The 21,028-nt window shown below is 37.6% G+C and overlaps 3 protein-coding genes across 4 annotated transcripts; 2 read left to right on the plus strand and 1 right to left on the minus strand.

The window, feature by feature from the left end:
* Positions 1-5,042: 5,042 nt before the first annotated feature.
* LOC114731980 (zinc finger protein ZAT11-like) lies at positions 5,043-5,733 on the minus strand. Its single transcript, XM_028919252.1, has one exon. The coding sequence runs from the start codon at positions 5,723-5,725 to the stop codon at positions 5,195-5,197; it is 531 nt and encodes a 176-aa protein (XP_028775085.1). The 5' UTR covers positions 5,726-5,733; the 3' UTR covers positions 5,043-5,194.
* Positions 5,734-8,974: 3,241 nt separating this feature from the next.
* Positions 8,975-13,353, plus strand: LOC114731978 (serine/threonine-protein kinase AFC1). Of its 2 annotated transcripts, none has more exons than XM_028919250.1 (12): positions 8,975-9,252; positions 9,652-9,823; positions 10,232-10,258; positions 10,418-10,571; positions 10,656-10,704; positions 10,820-10,934; positions 11,157-11,248; positions 11,376-11,532; positions 11,612-11,676; positions 11,987-12,084; positions 12,172-12,277; positions 12,710-12,751. In XM_028919250.1, exons 1-12 carry the CDS (start codon positions 9,142-9,144, stop codon positions 12,734-12,736), a joined length of 1,173 nt encoding a protein of 390 aa, XP_028775083.1. In that variant the 5' UTR covers positions 8,975-9,141; the 3' UTR covers positions 12,737-12,751. The 2 variants fall into 2 exon arrangements, with proteins under 2 accessions (XP_028775083.1, XP_028775082.1); XM_028919249.1 differs by lacking the exon at positions 12,710-12,751 and adding an exon at positions 12,862-13,353 and having other exon boundaries at positions 8,978-9,252.
* A 1,770-nt stretch (positions 13,354-15,123) lies between these two features.
* LOC114731979 (protein SLOW GREEN 1, chloroplastic-like) lies at positions 15,124-16,731 on the plus strand. Its single transcript, XM_028919251.1, has one exon. It carries the CDS (start codon positions 15,354-15,356, stop codon positions 16,437-16,439), a length of 1,086 nt encoding a protein of 361 aa, XP_028775084.1. The 5' UTR covers positions 15,124-15,353; the 3' UTR covers positions 16,440-16,731.
* The last annotated feature ends 4,297 nt before the right edge of the window (positions 16,732-21,028 follow it).

A 21,028-nucleotide genomic window follows, 5' to 3' on the forward strand; every position in this document is an offset into this window, starting at 1 on the left:
CTTAAATGCTGGACAGAGACGCATCCTGCAGAATCCCAAATTAGGGCCTCACAGAGGAGAGACCTATGCAGTACTGCACTGTATGCCAGCCATAATTGTGACGTGACACTAAAACGCACCGCCTCATCTTCTTCACATTATCACATTCTATTATCCAAAAAAAAAAAAAGGAGTTTCCCTGATGATTGCCTCCAAACACAAGACCGGTCGTCTTTGCCCCTTGCCTTCCAATCTGGGTCTTCATTTCCCTACTCATGTTGCCCAATCGCTATTCTTGCTAAATATCTCATAATTTCCCCCACGGACGCACCAAGTTGTGTGTGTGTGTGTGGGGCAATCACACAACTTGATAATCTGTATTGTCTTATGTTATTTCACTGTTTTGGTCTCCGTGCGACACTATTTATACAACCTTATTTTCAGTCCTGTACTAGGAATGTTTAAAAAGCAAAATACATCATGTTCATGTGGGTTGTAAGTGACGTGTTGGCCACAAAACTAGGTACCGGTATCGGTGAATCACACCAGCTGGCAGCTCGCAGGGGCTTGGCTGTCGATCAAGATCTGATAAATCATTGCGCTTGCTTCAAAAGAAGGTCAAACGTCGTATGATTGAGTGATACTATTAATTAAATCCATCATTAAATCCATCACTGAGTGTCCCCCTGCGAGTCGAACAAGTGAATGTGAAGAATATATATATATATATATATATATATATAAATAGCTTCTGTGTATCTATATATAACGAGATGAACCAATCCGAATAAGCAGAGTGTCATGTTCGCGAAGACTCTACACATCATATGTGACTTTAACTTGACCTCAAAAGTTATTGTCATGAGCGAGCGACCTAGCTTATTAAGCTGTTCATTAAACATTAGACCAAGCGAAAAACGAAAGTCCTCCGATGAAGCAGCATTGTTGTATTTACCTAAGTTAATGATGCAAGTAGGTGGAAGAGAGGTGAAGCGCACCAACGACAGCAACAACTGTACTTGAATCTTACGGATCACTACTAGGTTGACTGTTTCTGTTTTTCGATTCTCCGGGGATCAGCAGGGAAACCTACCTCTCATATCCTTAAAACTAAACGTGAGTGTGATATCAGAATCCACTCCGTTCTCCACGCTGAATTCGTGGCCTCAAATATTTGTTCATCCCACATTTTCTTCTCTGTGCATGTGGCAATCGATCGGCTAATTTAGTTTCAACCAATCTAGTTTTTTCACTTGCTCGATTCAGCGAGGATGACTTTATTCGAATTACTTATTCTGCACACCCATTAATTATATTCCTTAGTGTGAGGCTGATCATCATTCCCTTTTTTAACCCGTGGTAGCCCTGATTGTTAAATTTGCATGTAAACATTGAAATTTGACATTGTTTTGATCTAACGTACGAGGCATCCATAGGAAACGTGATATTAAAATCAGAATAATTAGCAAATTAATAAGATTATTACACATCAATTACTGTTGCCACGAGCTCACGGCACCACAGGCAAGTTGATTATAATTAAACCCAGTCTTCACTCTTTATCATTATATATCCTCCTCATGTTAAGCAGGCAAATGCATTTGATCAATCTCTTTTATACTACCTCTATTCCTAATTATAAGAGCTAGTTGACTAATTTGAGGAGATTAAAGAAATAAGTTAAATTAGTTATTTGTAATAAATAGGTGTTGTTTTTCTTAAATATCTTTGCTAATCAAGTGTATCGGCTAGAATTATCATTATTAGAATGACTATCTTTGGAAAATAATGTATAAATATTAGAGACAGAATAGATTAGGATCTTATATTTATGATCAAAATAAAAATCATATGAGATCTTATAATAAAAACCAGAGGAAGTATCTTAGATTAAAAATAAAATATTTCACAAATCAATCAGGGGCATTAAATTATAAAATGAAGAAAGCAACAAGCACGCACAGAGTGACAGAAAATAGGATTTTATAGATTCTTTGTGGGTGAGCTTAGTAGTTGAAGATGGCCAACTTGTGCAAGTTGAAGCCATTACAGTCAGCACCCATCTTCTCACCTTATTTTGAATTGTTATTTTTTTTTTAAAAGTAATTCTAGCACTAGTCCTGGTTCTGCTGATTTTTGGAGGCCTAACTCATGTCCGCAAACAGCTAAGGTACTACACATTGAAATATATCACTACGTATAGAATACTACTTCCGACTCTAATTATAAGGTCTCATTTGTAATTAGGACCGGAAGTAGCATATATACTCTTCCGGTCCTTATTATAAGACCCATTTGATTTTTATTTGATCCTAATTATCCTAATTATAAACCCCAATCCATTTTGTCTCTTATATTTATGCATTTTTTTCCAAGATAATCCTTCTAATAATGATAGTTTTAGCCAATATACTTAATTAGCAAGGATATTTTAGGAATGACAACACTTATTTATTATAAATAACCAACTTAACTTACTTCCTTAATCTCCTCAAATAAGTCAATTGGGTCTTATAATTAGGACCGAAAGAGTATATTATATGTAACCCTTTTACTCATTTTCCTCCGAATTAGCGGTTGGATTTTCACTTTCCTGTGATTATTGGGCATATTTCTGTCATATGTGAACAGCGCAAATTTGTTCAATGAGCAGGCAGAAAATTACTTTTAAGATAATCAATTTAAAGTTGCATGCAACTTGGCGCGCTTACATTTTCTCAGACACATGCCTTTTTTGGCACCATCACAGCTATACAAATATATAGGACATGGAATTAAACTCCACAGGGACAACCCCGTCAAGTGATAATAACCCAAACCTGATTATTCGCTTGTGCAGGCATTTAAACCAATGAAGGTTGTGGTATCCAACTCGAAACTCAATCGCCGATAAATAAAGTTTTAAAAACCTACTTCGTTCTCAAGTTTTGATTCGATCGCCAGCAATGACGACGTTGTTGTGTCTCCCAGGTTTCCTCGTCAGAATTGGCTCACAGCAACGTGATTCATGTCCAGTATGCGCTGCGAATTATGATGCGAGTGTTATCTCTTATCGTGCATTAATTGAAACAATCACACAATATTGCAAGAGACAAGGCCACATTAAAATTAACTAATGCTAGAAGTGCAGTGTTCCCGTGTCTAATTAAATTATCTGCTTGTGAAATTTGAGTGAGAAGTTTCTTACTCCCTCCAGTTTTTAATATAAAAGTTTATCTGACTTTTAGTTTGGTCCTAAATGTTACACTCTAATTTATTTTATTTCTCATATTTATCTATTTTTTTCTCAAAATAATTCTTGTAATAATAACGGGTTTAGCCAGTACATATAATTAGTAAGGATGTTTTAGAAAAGACAATACATATTTATTACAAATAGCGAACTTAACTAATTTTTTCAATCTATTTAAATTAGTCAACTAGTTTTTTTATTAAAAATTAGAGGTAGTATTTTAGAGTCTGAGATTCACATGCCTGACGTCGTTCCATTTGTTTGCGCGTGTATTTGGTCTCGCTTAAAGTCTTATACCGCTAGCAAATTTAACAAAAAAACGAAGTTAGCTTAGCTCCTCCCGATGATATCATGCGTTGACTAATTAAAAGAGCAAGTATTTTGGTGAGTTCATTTGAACGATGAAAATTCATCTCTTTTTCAGTCGTACCAATAATTATAAAGAGGCCGCCAATGACATGTTTTTCAACCCTTAATTATCACTGATTGCCATTATTATCTTTTTGGAAAAAAAACTCAAGTCAAATTACTTATATTTATTATGTTAAGTTCTTCAGACATGTATACATGGTCATGTGTTTTTTTTTTGTTTCATGTCAATTTATAATTAAACGTTAATGTTTTAAAAGTATGACACATGATTATGTGTAATTCGGAGAAAATATTAGCAACCTGATATAAGTATTGTCTATAATTTTTTTTTATTGGCTCACTGCATCACATCGCGTAATAGGTTTTTGCAAGGTGCTATCTTAGCACGAACTATCTTATCAAGTGAACCTGGCCGGAAATGCGAGCGCCAGAGGGGTCTTATTCAACTTTTGGTAACACTAGAGCTTACGTGAGATTTCTAGCTTCACGGCTCATGTCGGCCCAATTAGTTGCCATGGCCCGAGAAAAGCCCACCCCAATAGGAAGATAAAGTGGGGTTCACGTGTACCGCGTCGAAACGGATAAGCTGATTTGACCGCGCCTCTCTCAGTGCCTTCTATGATATACTCCTTCAGTCCTATTTATATTTATAAGCAGAAAAATAACATATTTTTTCCTCCTATTTATGGGATATTAAAAGAAATTTTTATATAGATGCGTAATTTTACTATTTAGTTATTATTATGTTGATTTTGTTTATATGAGGTATAATATGTATGACACAAAAATAAAATTAAAAAGTTATTGATTTTTAAATGAGAGTTAATGAAATTTAAAATATTTTTTAATCGTTGAAAATAATTTATAAATATGATGATAAAAAGTATATCCTACGAATACCATTGCAGCTCGTCATTGGCCTTTTTTGGAAAGTCCATGTTTGTGTCTGTTTTTGGATGAAAGATGGAAAACTATGACGAAACTATGACGACTACTCTTCTTCCCTTGTTTTCATAACACGAAAAGGAATAAAGGGGACCCTCGCCGCTCAACGTAAAACCGCGCATTTATATCTTCTTCAAAATATCTGCTCTCTCTTCCCATCAGAATATAAGGAACGTCACAACATAAATAAAACAACACGAAAGAGATTCAAAGAACAACAAGAAGACCAGAGTAAACAAAAGGAGTTTTTAATTCTTACGCAAGAGAGATTATTATTCTTTTAAAACAGTTACTCAAATATTTAGTCTTTTAATTCGATTCCCTGAAACATAAAATGTCAATCAAAGCGGCCCTTCTAAAAAGTATTCACAACCCACTGATGCTCTGAAATCTAGCCTTGGTGCAAAAACAGTGTATTATAACTGAGTAACCAGGGGTTTTGTGAGAGCCTGTTTTGCTGAATAGAAGAATGGATTTTTCAGTTGGTCAGAAAAAGATAAAAACAAGAAAAGTATAAGAAATTGAATTGAGAGGCTTAATCTACGATCCAAAGAGTTACATTAAAAGAAAAAAAATAGTAGCTTATTTCAAATGATACACGAAAGAATTAAAGGAATACACAATTTTTTTTGAAAAAAAAAAAGCATAGGTACACAACAAATGGAATTAGACGAGGGCATCAATCTTAGGTGCCTTGCTGCCAAACAAGAGCTTCAAGTCATTCTCGAGTGGGGTCAAGTTAAGGTCCAAGAATTCAACCCTCTTGCTATTGGATCTCTTCAAAACCGGCACTTTGGAAGAAAAGCGATGGTCGACGACGTCGTCGTTGTGGGTGGCTCTGTGTCTTCTCATGTGGCCACCCAGTGCTTGGCCCAGCGAGAACTCCAGACCGCAAATGGAGCACTCGTGCGTTTTTGGTCCTGAAGTTGCTAACCTCAGAGACTTAGCCTGCGCTCTCAGTTCATGATCCCCCTCCAGCCTTGGTCTCTTGTGGCTAGCCCTGTGGCCACCAAGAGCCTGAAACGACGAGAACTTGCGTTTGCATGTCTTGCACTCGTATTCCACAGGACAGCCTGCGAAGCTGTCTTCCCGCTTTGATCTCATAATGTTATTGCCTTGGACATGAGACAGCATCATTAGACACCTGGCTATGTCTTCAAACCTGCTTTGCTCCTTTACTGCTACGTTATGATCCATGTGGGATGTGAATGGAATGGTTGGTGATGATCTGGGATGGTTAGTGCGAGCTGGTATTTATAGGAGATAGTGTGGAGGGTGTTATTTGACCAGTGGATTGTTGGTTTGAATTGAGTTTTTCAAATACATGGAATCTTGGAAGGCCAAGTTCCAGTGGCTCTTTGACTCGTTGCCGTATATACAAGGTTTATGCCCGCGTTCTGCTTACGCTAAATACTTAGCTACTTGCATGTTATAGCCATCATCTTGGCGTGTGGGTGGTGAACTGCTACTACATGTGATTACGTGCAATGGAACAATAACTCTCATACTCAATTTTCTACGAAGATCTCCAACTTTACAACTGTAAGAGGCTATGAGTCTTCTTTTTGAACCTTCAAATAATGGTTTTCATGGAAACTTGGTTTATGACATTAATATAAAAGTGCTTATTAATTACATGAAATTTTCAACAGAGTTACGTAGGATACAGGCACAAACATGTAACTAGTATTTGGAGTTTATTCTAGGTGCATTGCGTTACGTTGACATTTACCCAGACCATCTGCCACGGACGGATTTCAACAAAATTCGGCCGCAAAAAATTATACTTTAATTTTTGTGTCTTTTTTCCTTATAGATAATTAGATCTGCAGAAGTCAATCCTTTTGATAAATTTTGGAGGAGTTTATTCGCAATGTTCAATATTATTTTTTATGAAAAGGCCACATTCAGAATCCATATAAAAATTTATTGCTTTGTTGGTAAATCAAAGAGCTTTGTTTATGTTTACTTCTTCTTCTTGTTTTTTTAAGGACATGTGATTTGTTTGCACAGACGATTGTCTCATTAAAATTACACGAATATATTAGCATTGATTAACATTTTTCCTAGGCGCCGACACGTACGTTGGGTTGGGGCGAGTTGTAGCTTCCGAAGAGAATGTCAGTAAAACCTGAGAGTCAAAAGTCAAAGTCCAAAAAACGTGTAACTTGGAGCGGCCGGATAGGAATAAGAAACTAATTACAGAATTCAACTCTGAAAGGCATAAGTTAGAGTTTACTGGTTTTCAGGAACCATCCTGGCAATTAAACATCATTAAGAACTGAAAAACAAGAAGTTTAAATCACAACATTTTAGTTGCAGCTTGAAGTTTGACTAATGCTGGAGCTTCCTCTTTTCTGTTCAAATCTAAGGAAACGGATCCTTTTATTATGATTTCTTTTGGGTGGATTGCGAAAGTAGTTAGACGACCTTTTTGACCAGTTGGAAAGAGACAAATGCTCAGGAAAGCTTACATAACTAGTGACGGGGATGCTGCAGAAATTACGGTTATCTATCTTCGGTTGGTACTTATCCAAAACGTAGAGTCGCGTAAGCCGTAAGGCGTGAAAGTCTTTCTTGTTCCGTGAAAAATTCTTGGATGCACCGAACCTATCTGTTTGTGTCGTATTGTAGCATTGTTGTTGTAGCGCATCACGTAATAATACTTCTTGTCTTTAATATAAAATCTTGTTTTGTTTTTATTTTGATCTTAAATATAAGATTTCAATAAATTTTGTCTCTGATATTGATATATTTTTTTTTCAAAATAGTCTTTTTAACAATGATAATTCTATCTCATATACTTGATTGGTAAGGATATTTTAAAAAAAAAAACACATATTTATTCAAATAACTAATTTAACTTCTTTCTTTAATCTCTTCAAATTAGTCAACTAGTTCTTATAATTAGGACAGGAGGTAGTATTTAAAAATTGTCTGCACTGAATCTATCTGCTTGTTCTCTGAAACATGGGATTCTCGTACAGATATGTTGGCAAAAAAGCACGTGTTGGTTGGTAATTAAAGGAGTTGGGTGAATTATCTGCTGATGAAACTTCACGGTTCACACCAGCTTCAAAAAGTGAAAGGAATGAACGAAGATGTCGAACCTGACAATGTGAACAAAATGCTTGATTTTCAAACCACGCGCGCTAATTAATTACATATGACTTTTGACCTTCTTCCCAGAAAAGGCAGACCCAATTAATTAGATATATGCTCACACGATTTTCTAAACCAACCCTCATCAGATCCATCAGCCCATCGCTTACAGGATTCAGGAAGTGCCCATCTGAGGATTGAGTGTGAATAATCATCATTAGCAAGTTCAGGTTCGTTAGCTGGCCAACTTGAGCGTAGAATTATTCTCCTACTTGTTTAGTCTATGCGTTTGAACAATGACCTGTCTAGCTCCCCAGAATCACATATATACACCCGCGTAACTCAATGCTGACATAGTCCAAGTTCAAGCACTCCCACCACGACCCTCTGGATCCACGTAGTCCGCTTAAAATAGCAAAACGGGAAAAAAAATGACACTTTTTTTTTCACCAGCAAAAAAAAAAAAAACCGACACTCACAGAAGCTGAGCATGTGCATTATATGCTATATAGGCTCTGATTTAATTATCTCGATGAAAACAGATTTACGAGTAGACGTCACTGCACGAACTTTGATGAATATAATTACTCTTATTATCATTGCTTAAACTAATTGGGTTTAGGTGCTTTCCTGCACACTAAAACTTTTTTTCAAATATATCCAGTACCCTCAAATATTTTGTGATGCATCTAGTATCTTAAAGTATTTTTTAAGGGCGCCTAATATCCTAAAATATTTTTTTTGCCTTGGTGCACCAAAACATATTTTTGGGTGCTGGTCTTGCTGGACGCACATAAAAAAACTTTGAGATACTAGACACATCAAACGATATTTTATGATATTAGACGCACCTAAAAAAATATTTCAGAGTGTTGGATGCATCACAAAATTTTTAAAGTGTTGAATGTACCCAAAAAAATACTTTGAGGTGCTGGATGTACCTTAATCCAAATAATTATGTATTTTTCCGCTTTATATTTAGAGTCATAAATGAATAATTTTTTTATATTAAAAATCATTTTTTTCTCTTCATTCCGTTTTATTACCAATCGGACAAGCTGGAGCGGTTTCAACGATATTCATTATTTATTCTACGGCGGGCCGGAATTGAAGTGGGGGTAGAAAAGTGGGCTTGAACTTGATTGGCCCATTTGAAGTGGGCCTGACTCAGAAAAACTTACGGCACCATATCCATCCGTGGTCCCCACACGGCATGTCTTGTAGGCGTCCGCGCGAACAGAAGATATCTATTATTGGGCCCACTTCCTAACCACGGTTAGTAAACCTTCATACTCCTAACCACGGTTAAGTTCCTCCACCTTCTCTCCCTCATCGATTCCAGTAATTGCTTTAGCTTCAGATCTACTTCATCATTAGGGTTTCTATTTGGAAGATTTCTCCTTAATTCGCTATTGATATCTTTCGTCAATTCCTTCGATATCGATCTCCCGACCGTTGAATTCATTGATAATTGTTCCATGTTTCTCCACAACAGACACAGACACCGATAAATGGAGACGCAGCGAATTATCGAATTTCCGCATCAAAACATGGACAAGCGCCCCCGGAAGAGACCTCGTTTAACATGGGATATGCCCCCTGCTATTCCTCCAGCTTCCAAGGTTTAATTCCTTCCATCCCTGCGCGCTTTTGTGTTTTCTTCCTGGTGATTTATATTTTTCTCATTTTACCTGCCCTTCCCGAACGGTCATTGATTTCTTTAATTGTTGGCTGCGTTTACTTTGTATAATTTTCTATGCAATTTGCATAATTTCCTCATGTGTTCTAGCTGATCACTTGGCCGTACCTTCCCCCGCAAAATTTTATGCGCCCGTGGTGGGAAAGATTGGAACGTGTTGTATAGGAATGTTCGAAATCGATGGATTGAAAACTAAGACCTTTTTCCTTGTGGAATTGTTGTGTTTAAATTTACACCATACGCATATGCTATTGTGCTTAAAACTAATATTAACGGAGAATTTTCTATCAATCTTGAATAATTGAGTTACGGATGCTTGCAGCCTCTTCCGCCTTTATATTGCAGCCAGGAACTTGCGAATGGAGTAGTTCCGAATCATGTATATTCTTCCGTCATCTACAGGGGAGTGCCTCGCAATGGATCACCCCCTTGGAGACCTGACGATAAAGATGGGCACTACGTTTTTGCCGTTGGTGAAAATCTAACGTCACGATGTAAGTGTTTTATTGTCATGCAGAATGCTAAGTCTATTGGATGCGGTTTTTGTTGAGCACAGTTGATCATTTTGCGTGGTCCTTATCTCACGCGGTCTGACGTCTTTAACCGAAATGAAAAGCCTGAACATTTGCTTGACTTATAATTTCTAGATATTTTAGAGTGGCATTGAAGGCTTTGTAGTTCATATGATCCAATCAACCAGATTATTAAAAAAGAAAAAACGATTTTTCCCCTTTGTACCAGATCATCCTCAAAGGCCTCCACCCCCTCCCTAGAACAAAAGGGGGAAAGGAGGAGGAGAAAGTAACTGATTTGGATTGAATTTAGTTTTGGAGAATTTTTTTTCCGTTTTATGACTATGCTATGCTTGTTCAGTAAAATTGTTTACTTTCTTATGTTTGCAGACAGAATTCTCAGTAAAATGGGTGAAGGTAATTTTTACAACTTCTCTGATTTTTTTTTTTTTAATCCTGCCCCCCAAATCCTTATATTAAATGACTTTCAAGGTATCATTGAAAACATTTTGATGGTGTGTTTGACTAGCACGGATGAATTTGCTCCAATGTGCACCTTTCCTAAAATTTATGCAGGGACATTCGGCCAAGTCTTGGAATGCCTTGACAATGAAAAGGAAGAAGTTGTGGCAATCAAAGTTATTCGTTCCATACACAAGTATCGTGAGGCTGCAATGATTGAAATTGATGTTCTGCAGAGGCTTGCCAGGCATGACATTGGCAATGCACGGTAAGAATGTTTTTCTTGATTCATTCCCTTATTGTTTGTAGATGTTAAAAGCGATTTTGGTATAAGTTGTTTCATTCTTTGCAGTTGTGTGCAAATACGGAATTGGTTTGACTATCGTAATCATATTTGTATTGTAAGTATTTATTGATGTTCATAATTTGATTAATATGATGGGAATGCCTATTCCTTCATGCTTAAATATTCTGTGAGTTAAAAAACTTGCGGATGGATTTAAATGGTTTCAACAGGTATTTGAGAAGCTTGGGCCAAGCTTATACGATTTTCTCCGCAAAAACAGCTATCGTTCTTTTCCCATTGATCTTGTTCGGGAGTTTGGCAGACAACTTTTGGAGTCTGTAGCATGTGTGTGGACATAACTTGTACCTAATTATCTATTTATCATCTAATGGATTCCCCTTTTCCTTTGGGGGTTTAAACACATGGGCTTGTATAATCACTTATCTCAATATGGATGATAATTTTCTGATATGTGAATCAAGTAAAATTTTATTTAATTGACAGTAATAGTTATTACAACTGTCTATTCTGATTCCAAATAACTTATTCCGTTGCTTATATATGCAGTTATGCATGATTTACGATTGATTCACACTGATTTGAAGCCAGAGAATATTCTTCTTGTCTCATCAGACTATATTAAAGTTCCAGACTACAAGGTATGTTTCACCACCACTCATGATGCTACCTTGGAAATATTACTGTTCTCATTTGTCATCATTCTCGAAGACCAAAATTTTGACGCATTTCTTGTTCTGTTGGCGTGATTCATCTCTGTCAATTAAGTTTGTAGCTCGAACTACAAAAGATGGCTCCTATTTCAAGAACTTGCCCAAGTCAAGTTGCATAAAACTCATTGATTTTGGGAGTACAACATTTGAACATCAGGATCACAGTTATGTGGTGTCAACCAGACACTATCGAGCACCAGAGGTTATCTTAGGTAACCATTGTTGCCTGGGAAACACATGCGTATTAGCTCTGTTGGTTCTGTACCATGTATTATGTGATGTTTTTTGCAGGTCTTGGGTGGAATTATCCCTGCGATCTCTGGAGTGTTGGTTGTATACTGGTTGAACTCTGCTCTGTAAGTAATTTTTAGTATCGACCCATGACTCATGTTTGTTTACTAACTTCTCTTGATGGAACGCTGAATGACTCTGATTAAACTGAACCAGAAAGTGTTGAAAACAAATCTTTACCCATTCAGTTATTTTTAATTTTTTATATGAATAAGCTCTCATCAACCTGGCCATTTTTCACAGGTGAAGTTTATTTCTGATTTTGATGACGTCATCATGATTACTTTAGCTTATTTCCTATTGGCTTAAATGACCTTGTTAAGATTACCTCTGGGAGGCCGTGTTTAACATTATAGTGTTCTTGTATATAAACAGGGTGAAGCCCTTTTTCAAACTCATGAAAACTTGGAGCATCTTGCAATGATGGAGAGAGTTTTGGGGCCACTACCTCCACATATGGTGGTTAGGGCTGAGTAAGTGTTTCTGAATTCTATTTGCTTTAGTAATTGTCTTCCCTTTTTCCTTTTTGGCTTCGCTTCATATCTTGCCTACTTTTGTAGCCGTCGAGCTGACAAATATTTTAGAAGGAATGCACGTTTGTGTTGGCCTGATGGTTCAACTTCAAGAGAAAGCATGAGGGCTGTTTGGAAATTGCCTCGCTTGCCGGTACTTTCTTTGAAACTTTTGAAACTGATCCATGCGAAGTATGTTTTCCTTTTGCATTAAGAAATGGGTGTTGGGAATCAATGTTGTCATTTTTTTAATTGACTGCAAGGGCAGGCCATGTCTTTTTGTTGACGTTATGGATCATTCTTGGTAAACAACTATATTAGATTCAATAGCATATTCAATTTTCCCCGCTAGGCATATCACGTTGTTAGATATTGTTATTTGGTGTTGTTTTATTTTTATCCATTGTAATCTGGTAGTACACATAGTGTCAAGCAATGCTGGGAGTCCTAGGAAGTTTGCTTGTCTTTCTCTCCTCTCTTGACCATCAAAAGGCTAGTGTTAACTGCTCAGATAATAAAATACAGCTCAATAACCAAACAATCTCTCATCCAACTACTGACTTATGGCCTGTTTCTTTATCTTAAGGAGTGTGCGAGAGATGGCTTATGTTAGGATCAGGGCATAAATTAAAGTGCGTCTCTTAATACATTCCCGTGCTTATTTCAGCTTTCTGTCAATGCTGCAAAGGTTATTGACACATTCCTTTGACAGTGAGTTTTCCTTTTATGACACTGCAGAACCTCATAATGCAGCATGTCGATCATTCTGCTGGTGATTTGATTGATCTTCTGCAAGGACTCCTTCGATATGATCCTGCTGAACGGTTTAAAGCAAGGGAGGCATTAAGACATCCCTTCTTCACCAGAGATCCTAAACGTCGTTATCCTCTGTAAGACCTGGAGGAGAAAACACGAGTTTGGAGATGACTCTCTTGTGCAACACTACTAGCTAATGGTATCTTTATTTCATGACCCCACTGTATAGTGAATTGTGTTTTGCTCTCTGCATCGTTTCTTTTCCTATTTTTGTTTAATGTTACCCTCCTCCCCTTCCCTTTTTTTCCTCCTCTCGGTCGTTTTAGCAAGCAAAATCGATGCTCTGCTGGCTTCAGAAAATTAATTTTTAAAACCCGAAGCATTATTGTACTTGTCAGGACAAGTGCTTATACCTCTGCTGAACTCAGAGCATGCTTATGGTTTCTAGTTCCAAAGGAAGCTTTTTAACGGGCAGACCTCGCGAACTATCTTTACCATAGGACTTATGATAGAAAGGCAGATGATTCGTAGAAATCGATTTTGTGCTGGGTATTGAAATGAGGAAAATGGTAGTTTTTAGGATTTTGCTCTTGCGTTAATTGGATAACCTGATGACGAGAAATATTAGGTCTACATCAGAAAGGGATTCATTGGCTCAGGCGGAGAGCGGAAACCCATTTTCGTGTTTTTGGTAGGAAAAATAATTATATAAAACAATTTTTCATGGTGCAATATTTTGACTGATGCGGTAATAATTGAGGGACTTGCCCCTTTTTTCAATCGAAGTAGGGGCTCCCTTGACTGTGTAGATTTTCCGCATTTAAAATATCTACTAAAATAAATTTAAAGGATATGAATTGATATTTGCTTTTTCAGATTTGAAAAAAGTTGTATAGAAATGCTGAGAAGGATAAGGTGTTTTTAAATATTTCAGAAGTATTTAATACTTGAAAGTTTTGTGGCTTTTCTATGTCCTGAAAGTCTTATTTTGTGGTATTTTTGTTCTAAACGGTTATCTGTTAAATTTAGTAACGAATAATAATCAGAATATTTTTCCTATGAAAATGAAATTCTAAAACACATAAGAGTAAAAAAAATCTATGAAAATTTATAAAAAAGCAACAGGAGTAGTGGTAGAGGGTTTCCGTTGGTCTTTGTGAATAATGCGGTATTAATTTCAGATTGACATGCGCTGTTGGGAGGAAAGTTGTGTTTGCGGTCGTATATAGGACGGCACTGTTGGGGCGCCCGCCTTCCGCAACGACTATCGAATGAAAACGTCAGAAGCCTGAGGTGGTTGCTCCGTTGGAATATTAAAGGAGCAGAGCCGGGAATGGTTGGTCTCTTGCTTGAGCAACACTGGCAGAATCACAATTCAATGCCGGGTGAAAACGCTGCCGTATCACACCCAGGGCGTGGCGGCTTCAGACATGATCCTGTTCGCTTCTCTGATAAATGCCCCCGCCATCAATGCGCCATAATAAAGTGGAGACCGTTACTGCTGCCATTTAGACCCTGCGTCCATCGCCAACGGTCTCTGCTCTTGAATGCCTCTGCCTTCTCCATTCTTTTGTCTCCCTTTAATTCATCCTGTGGTTCACCCGCCTTAATTTTTTCTGCCTGGATTGGGCTCGGTCATATCCTCCGTGGATTTATTCTCTCTCTTTTTTTTAATAAAATAATCTTTTTACTGAAATTCATGATGACTGTTTGACCTTTCTTGTCCAAAGAAAAAGCACCCTCATCATATCATCTCCATCATCACTACACACCAATATATTTAGTATGCATGATTCCATGGGTTATAAAGAATAGAATATCTTTATTTTGATTACGGGACAATCCTTCCGATATTAATTAATTGACGGCTTTTGATTAAGCGTGGTCGTCCATCGCAACTTAACTCCAGCAATGTTCTGCTTTCGAGTTCCACTCCTGCCCCCGGCAATTTAATTGGAGTACATCCGTGAATCTCAATTGTATTTTGGTTCACCTCTGTTCTAGTCAAATCGACTGGGTTTTTCTAATTTAATCTGGACGTGCCTTTATCATGTCTCCGAATGTCAATTGCATTAATCACATTAATTTATATAAGAAAGTTCATGATAATAAATTATTGAATTTTATCATCAACAAGTTATAAATAGTACAACTTTCAGCTAAAAAAAAAAGTTATAAATAATTCAACTTGTTCAGCTACTCCATATTTTCTATTCATTTCAAGAACAAGAGTAGATTGTGCTAACATCCACATCAAAAGTAGATGGTTTAGGATCAAAGGATATGAATCTGCTACTTATTTTCCAAATAAACTGTGAAAAAGAAAATTAGCGTTCATTCCTCAAGATAATTATGAAATATCGCCGGGGGTTTTAGCCTCCGCCACCCTTCTCCTCCGCAATATTCAGGGTTTTAGCTATTCTCTGCTCTTCTTGTGTCTCCAATTCGTATTCTGCTTCTGTGAGGCCTGAGCCATGGAGTCTCTGGCCACACTGCATCACTGTCGCCACCCGCTTCCCTTCTCACTCAGTCATCTTCCTTCTTCACTATCGAGACCCATATCTTCCGTCTCCTTCAGGTCTTTACCTCCCCGTCTTTCGCCGTCGCGATTCTCGTCTTCCTCCTTCCGATCACCGTCCATTAGAGCGGCGTCCTTGCCGTCAGAGTCGTTCACCGACTCTGCTTTCCTTAGGCGCGGAACCACATTACCACAATTGCTTCAAACCCTAAACTCCCTTTTCTCACCCGTTATCCGAACCACCTGCACCATCCTAGCGGCGGCTGTGTTTTTCTACATGCGTCTTCGCTACAAGCCCGCCATTGCAGCCCCGCTTGAGATGCCCACGGTGGAATCGAGTACGGAGTCGACGGAAAATTCTTCGAATGAAGAAAATCAGAGAGTCATTGGCGAGAGATTAAGCAACAATCCCAATGATACCGAGGCTTTGCGGTCGCTCATCGAGGTCAAAGTCAGAGCGCGCAAAATTGAGGAAGCAATCCAGGTTATAGATCGTTTAATTGAGCTCGAACCGGAAGAGTTTGAGTGGCCATTGCTGAAGGCTCACATGTATGTTTACAATGGTGACTGCGAATTGGCTAGAGAGAAGTTCGAAGAAATTCTAACGAAAGATCCCTATCGTGTTGAGGCCTATCATGGCCTAGTAATGGCAACTTCGGAATCGGATAAGCCATTGGAGGATTTATTGAAGAGGATTGAAGAGGCAGTGGAATTTTGCAAAAAGCAAAAGCGGGAATCGGATGTCAGGGATTTGAGGCTCTTGATTGCGCAGATTAAAGTCATGGAGGGAGAATTTTCTGATGCGCTGAAGGCTTATCAGGAGCTTGTTAAGGAAGAACCGAAGGATTTCAGGCCTTACTTATGTCTGGGTATCATATATACTCTTCTAAGAAAGAAAGATGAAGCTGAAAAACAATTTGACAAGTTCCGGAGGCTTATCCCTAAGAACCATCCTTACAGGGAGTACTTTGAGGACAATATGTTTGAAATGAATGTAATTTCGCAGAAGGCAGAGAGGGCGGGAGTGGGTGCGAAGAACTGAAAAGATGACTTGCCAAATTTCTTCAATAGATGACCACGGGACAGTTATGTAGAGAGGCTGCCTTTCTTTCTTACTTTTTTGTTTTTTTCCCCTCAATTACCTCTTAATTTCTTTTTCCGCCCTTTGCAATTGGTTTGTTCGAATTGATACCTTAGGCAATTAGTTTTACTTTCGATGGGTGGATATAAATAGTACAAGTTTATAAGGTCAATTTAGCAGAGCTATTCTGATGATGAAAAATGCAACTGATGCTCTACACTATTCTACCTCCACACGAGTATTTGGATTCTAACCCCAGTAGTATTCCTTTTTCTTAAAAACAATACTCAATATAGAACCTTTTCTTATCTCTTGATATGTGGCTGAGCGTGGGTGCCAACTTAATCTACGTTGGGCTTCAATATAACTGCGCCCAGTTATGCTCATTTACTTTGGTTCTAAATTCTGATCCTTTCCTATCCAGTTTTGTGTCTTATAAGCCTCTTAATCTCTCCATGCTGCATATTGTTCCTTCTTCGATTGTTCTGGAAAACAGTTCATGTTTTAGTGAAGTACACAAAGGTTCCCACATGATTATTTTGGTTCACATTCATTCGAAGTTAAAATCACTCTAGCGTGCGAGTTCACTTTCATTGATGTTACACACTGTTTAGGCGTCGGGGTCTTTATTCTAATGTGAGGCCAAATGTCTCTTCTGCTAATTCTCAGTGTATAATCTTGATACTTTAGGCAATGGTGTTTTATTGTGGAATTGGTTGGGTGGCACATATGGATTTGTTGTTCCGAGGTCACCTGTTCTTTTGGCAATTATTATATAAATGGTGTGCTCGATGACATCTAATCCCATGGTTCTCTAAATAACGGGAAAGTTCCTGTGACCCTCCAGGGTAGTTATGTACTCTTTCTCACAATGTGGTATATGCATTCATCTTCAAGATGGTACAAGTATATGTTTTGTTCTTGGATTGAACTGAAGTGGGTGCGTGGACTAATTTGCACGCAGTCGACTTTAATTACAAGATAGTTCTGATAGGAATCTAATCTTCGTCTTGGACGTTGAATCAGAAAAGCTATCGTTAGTCAGTGATGAGAGCTGGTGTTTCTTCTGGGGACTAAAAATGCAGTCCTAACTCCTAACTTTCAAAAGTATGCGGTGTTTGTGTGAGAACCTCTTGGGAACTTTTTCCTTGAGCCGAACATCTTGATTCTTGAGGAGGGAGACACCGAGAGAAAGGAAGAGAGAGGAGAATTCCATGTGGGGTCCACCGATGTCGATACCGAAACTGGGCAGGATTTTTCCTTTTAACATCTCCAATTTGGCAATGCATGTGTTCGAAGTCTGCGATGTTAGCAGTTTGTGTCAAGTGACTTATTTTTGTTATTGGTGTGAAAGATAAGAAACCCAGTTCGCTTGAAATTGCTGCATGTTGTAATGCGGGAAATGAAGGGAAGCCTGCGACGAAGTTTATAATCACAAGATGGAGGGGAAGACAATCAGGGATGGCGCTAGGGTCAACTTATGTTGCTTCTTGGAAGACGATGCCTGTCTTTTCTATATTAAAAGGAGCAAGAAAAAGAAAAAGGACAATAGCTTTTATGGGGAACTTGTATGAGAATATTTCGGATGAGGCATGGAAGTTAAAAATAAATATTTATTTGAATTTTAAATTTTATGCTTAAAAGTTATTCCATAACCCACAACGTAGTATGACTTTTTTCCTCTTGGACCGTTTAAATTATCCCTAATTTGTCAAGGATTAATTTCTTTCGAGATGTAAAACATGTTTGGGATAAGGGTAAAAAAATACTCAAAAAGTCGAGATAAAATTCTTTTCTCATGCTTATCTCATATTTCATAAATTATGATTGAAAAACTATTTATAAGCTATCTTAAATGGGCTCATAAATATCATAGAAAGGGAACATGACTTTCCTTCAAAAAGTGTATTTTATAACACAAGCAAGGTTTTTGTTTATTTTAATATGCGTATACACATAGAACTTGTGTTATTTGTTCTTATGAGAAGCTTAAATCCGGGCCGGGCCCTGAGCTTGCTTGCTCCCTGATTGTATGGATTAGCTTGCGGCTTTTTTTAATTGTTCATTATGGTTTTATTTGAATCTAAAGAAGGGGGTAAAAATTTATTCAAAAAAAAAAGAAGGGGGAAAAAGAGTCAAGCATTAGGCAATTGAATTTTACCGTCCATACCATTGAGTTCCTAATCAAATCACATTGAAACGCGCCTCTGATTTCTTTGATATGTTCTGATCAAATTTTGTGATTTTCGGCCACAGGAAATTGAATGAAGAAAATCGTTCAAATTTTCGTTTTGTTAGGGTGAGCCATCAAGCTGATGTCCCCTCGCAGGATAGCACAGAACCGTCCCACTGGGAACTTTTTTTAAGTTTTTTTTTTTAAAAAAAAAAAATAACCACTAGGAACTTTTCTGCCTTTACTAATTTCTTTTCTTTGGAGCCTCTGCTTCGCGTTGGACAAAAAGCCCTGACCTAGAGATTCTCTTGGCTTCTGGGGCATTATTGTCATCGGGAATTTCTTTGAATCCAAAATTAAGAGAGAGCAAAGGAAAAACATAAAAAAGGAATGTACATCTTCATTTCTTCTCTTTCCCATCTGCATTTCTTCAATCATGTGTGTGATGTAAGCAAGAATCTAAGGGACTTTCTTGATCTGGACTGCAAACAAAAGTCAAGAGCTTGATCCCCTTATCCGATAATGCTTTTCAGATTCACAAGAACAGGTGGCGAGGCTTGGTTCTATAATGGCAAAGCCATGCTTCATGATAGCTGATAAAGTTTCCACTGAAAGCGGACTCAAGCCTAACCCGCCCTGAATTGAAGAAGAAGCATTAAGCAAGTGCATTCATCGTATTGGATGTAGCCTTGTAGGTTAATCAAGAGAATTTAGGCTGGCGGCTCGATATTAATTTGCTCAGGCGATTTGACTTAAATGTATATTGCCTAAACTTAGGCCCCAGAACAGGGGGTTAGGCAGCCCTAAATTCCTAGGCTTCTTTTTAGTTTGCGTTTTTAGGATGTTATTAATCACGTAGTAAGTAGAAATGCTTCCTGGTTTTGGTCTTAATCTACAAGATTCGTCGACTTTCAAGCTCAGACAAATCGCACATTAGGTTGTGATTTCTGTGATTCAGTGGAACGAAGGGTGCCCAAGTGTGGCTACGTCCCTGTGCTCGTCAAAAGTCCCCGCCCTCGTTCAAAAGCCATTATTGTCCGGGCCTACGTAAATCACTCTTTAATTAATCCAACTTGCTTTAATTACTCATTTATGTTTGTCGTCTTTTGCAAGCTTTTAAATCGAATTACTGTGACAAAAAACAAAACACAGGGATTCTGGTAAAAGACACGCAAATGCCCATACCTGCGCACGCACCTCGGAGAGATGGGGAAAAAAATTGTGGTCAATATATGAACACTACGTAACCATTTGTAAACAATTACTCCCCCCTCTCTTTTTATAAATAACATTAGAACTTATTATTATTATTATGTAGATTAAAATATTAATTAAAATTAGGTAAAAATAATAAATATGTAAAAATTAAAAGTTTTTTTCTGTAAAATACTCTTATTTACAAGGGAGAGAAGGTATAAGAGAGAGAATACGAAAATTATTATAATAAATAGAATTATTGAAGAGAGAGAATGTGTAATAAAGAGATAATGATTTATAAAATGAGATAATAAATATATTAAGTATTAAAATAAGTGATTAATAGGGTAAAATAGAAAATTTGCTACAAAAATTTAAAACAACTTATAAATATTGTTTATATTTAGAAAAGAAGAAGATGGTAGTTGTTGTTTATAAAATAGGATGGAGGGAGTACTACAACATTTTTTTTTAGAGAGGGCCTACTACAACATTATTTTATAAACTTACCTTAAAATTTAATATAAACAAAAATTATTAGTTAGGATGCTCATCCATTTACAAGTAAATGTTTGATCCGTTCATCATTATCTGTAGTATATGTACAGCGGGACAAAAAAATGAAGGGACGAAGTGTCAGGCTCCTAGATGGAGGAAACAATCATGCAGTAATTTGGTGGTGTCTTTCTGTCCGGACGCGGTAATTTAATGGAGAGTGTCAGAAGGGTCAACCATTTTGAGGGGGGAAAAACGAGGTGGCAGGCAGTGATTGGGTGGGTAATTAATGAGGGGGCACAAGGGCTACCCAGACAACGATCCTTGTTATCTTAGTTGTAGTCGTAGGAGTAAGAGTGAGGAAGAAAGACAAGAAGACACGATGATTGAAATTTTGATGGTGGGGGCCTGGGGGGTCCCTAATCCAAAGTTTCTCACTTTCACATGCTTCTAAGAAAGAAAGAAAGGAGAGGCCTTTGATTGATTAAAAGAAAAAAAAAGCACAGAGAAGAAGCTCCCGAATGATTGTGACCCCATTCAACGTTGCTTTGTAGCAACCTTTTTCGTTTGTGGCTGTCGGAGACAAACATCATCTTTCTCGCTTCTCCTGTCTTTTCCTTTCGGATCCAATGGCCTGCCTCCTCACTGAATCCAAAGAGCCCCATGTCCTGTGCCCCTCCCAATC

This window comes from Neltuma alba, unplaced genomic scaffold (genome assembly GCF_004799145.2).
Source record: "Neltuma alba isolate B1F8T4 unplaced genomic scaffold, ASM479914v2 tig00012867_pilon, whole genome shotgun sequence".
Classification (NCBI taxonomy): Eukaryota; Viridiplantae; Streptophyta; class Magnoliopsida; order Fabales; family Fabaceae; genus Neltuma; species Neltuma alba.

What these genes read in the sequence shown, in the direction of transcription:
- LOC114731980 (XM_028919252.1), bottom strand. Translation starts at nt 5,725, where the DNA reads ATGGATCATAACGTAGCAGTAAAGGAGCAAAGCAGGTTTGAAGACATA.
- LOC114731978 (XM_028919249.1), top strand. Translation starts at nt 9,142, where the DNA reads ATGGAGACGCAGCGAATTATCGAATTTCCGCATCAAAACATGGACAAG. An exon ending in CATGACATTGGCAATGCACG is followed by an intron (nt 10,572 to 10,655) that starts GTAAGAATGTTT and finishes CATTCTTTGCAG; the next exon opens with TTGTGTGCAAATACGGAATT. An exon ending in CATATGGTGGTTAGGGCTGA is followed by an intron (nt 12,085 to 12,171) that starts GTAAGTGTTTCT and finishes CTACTTTTGTAG; the next exon opens with CCGTCGAGCTGACAAATATT.
- LOC114731979 (XM_028919251.1), top strand. Translation starts at nt 15,354, where the DNA reads ATGGAGTCTCTGGCCACACTGCATCACTGTCGCCACCCGCTTCCCTTC.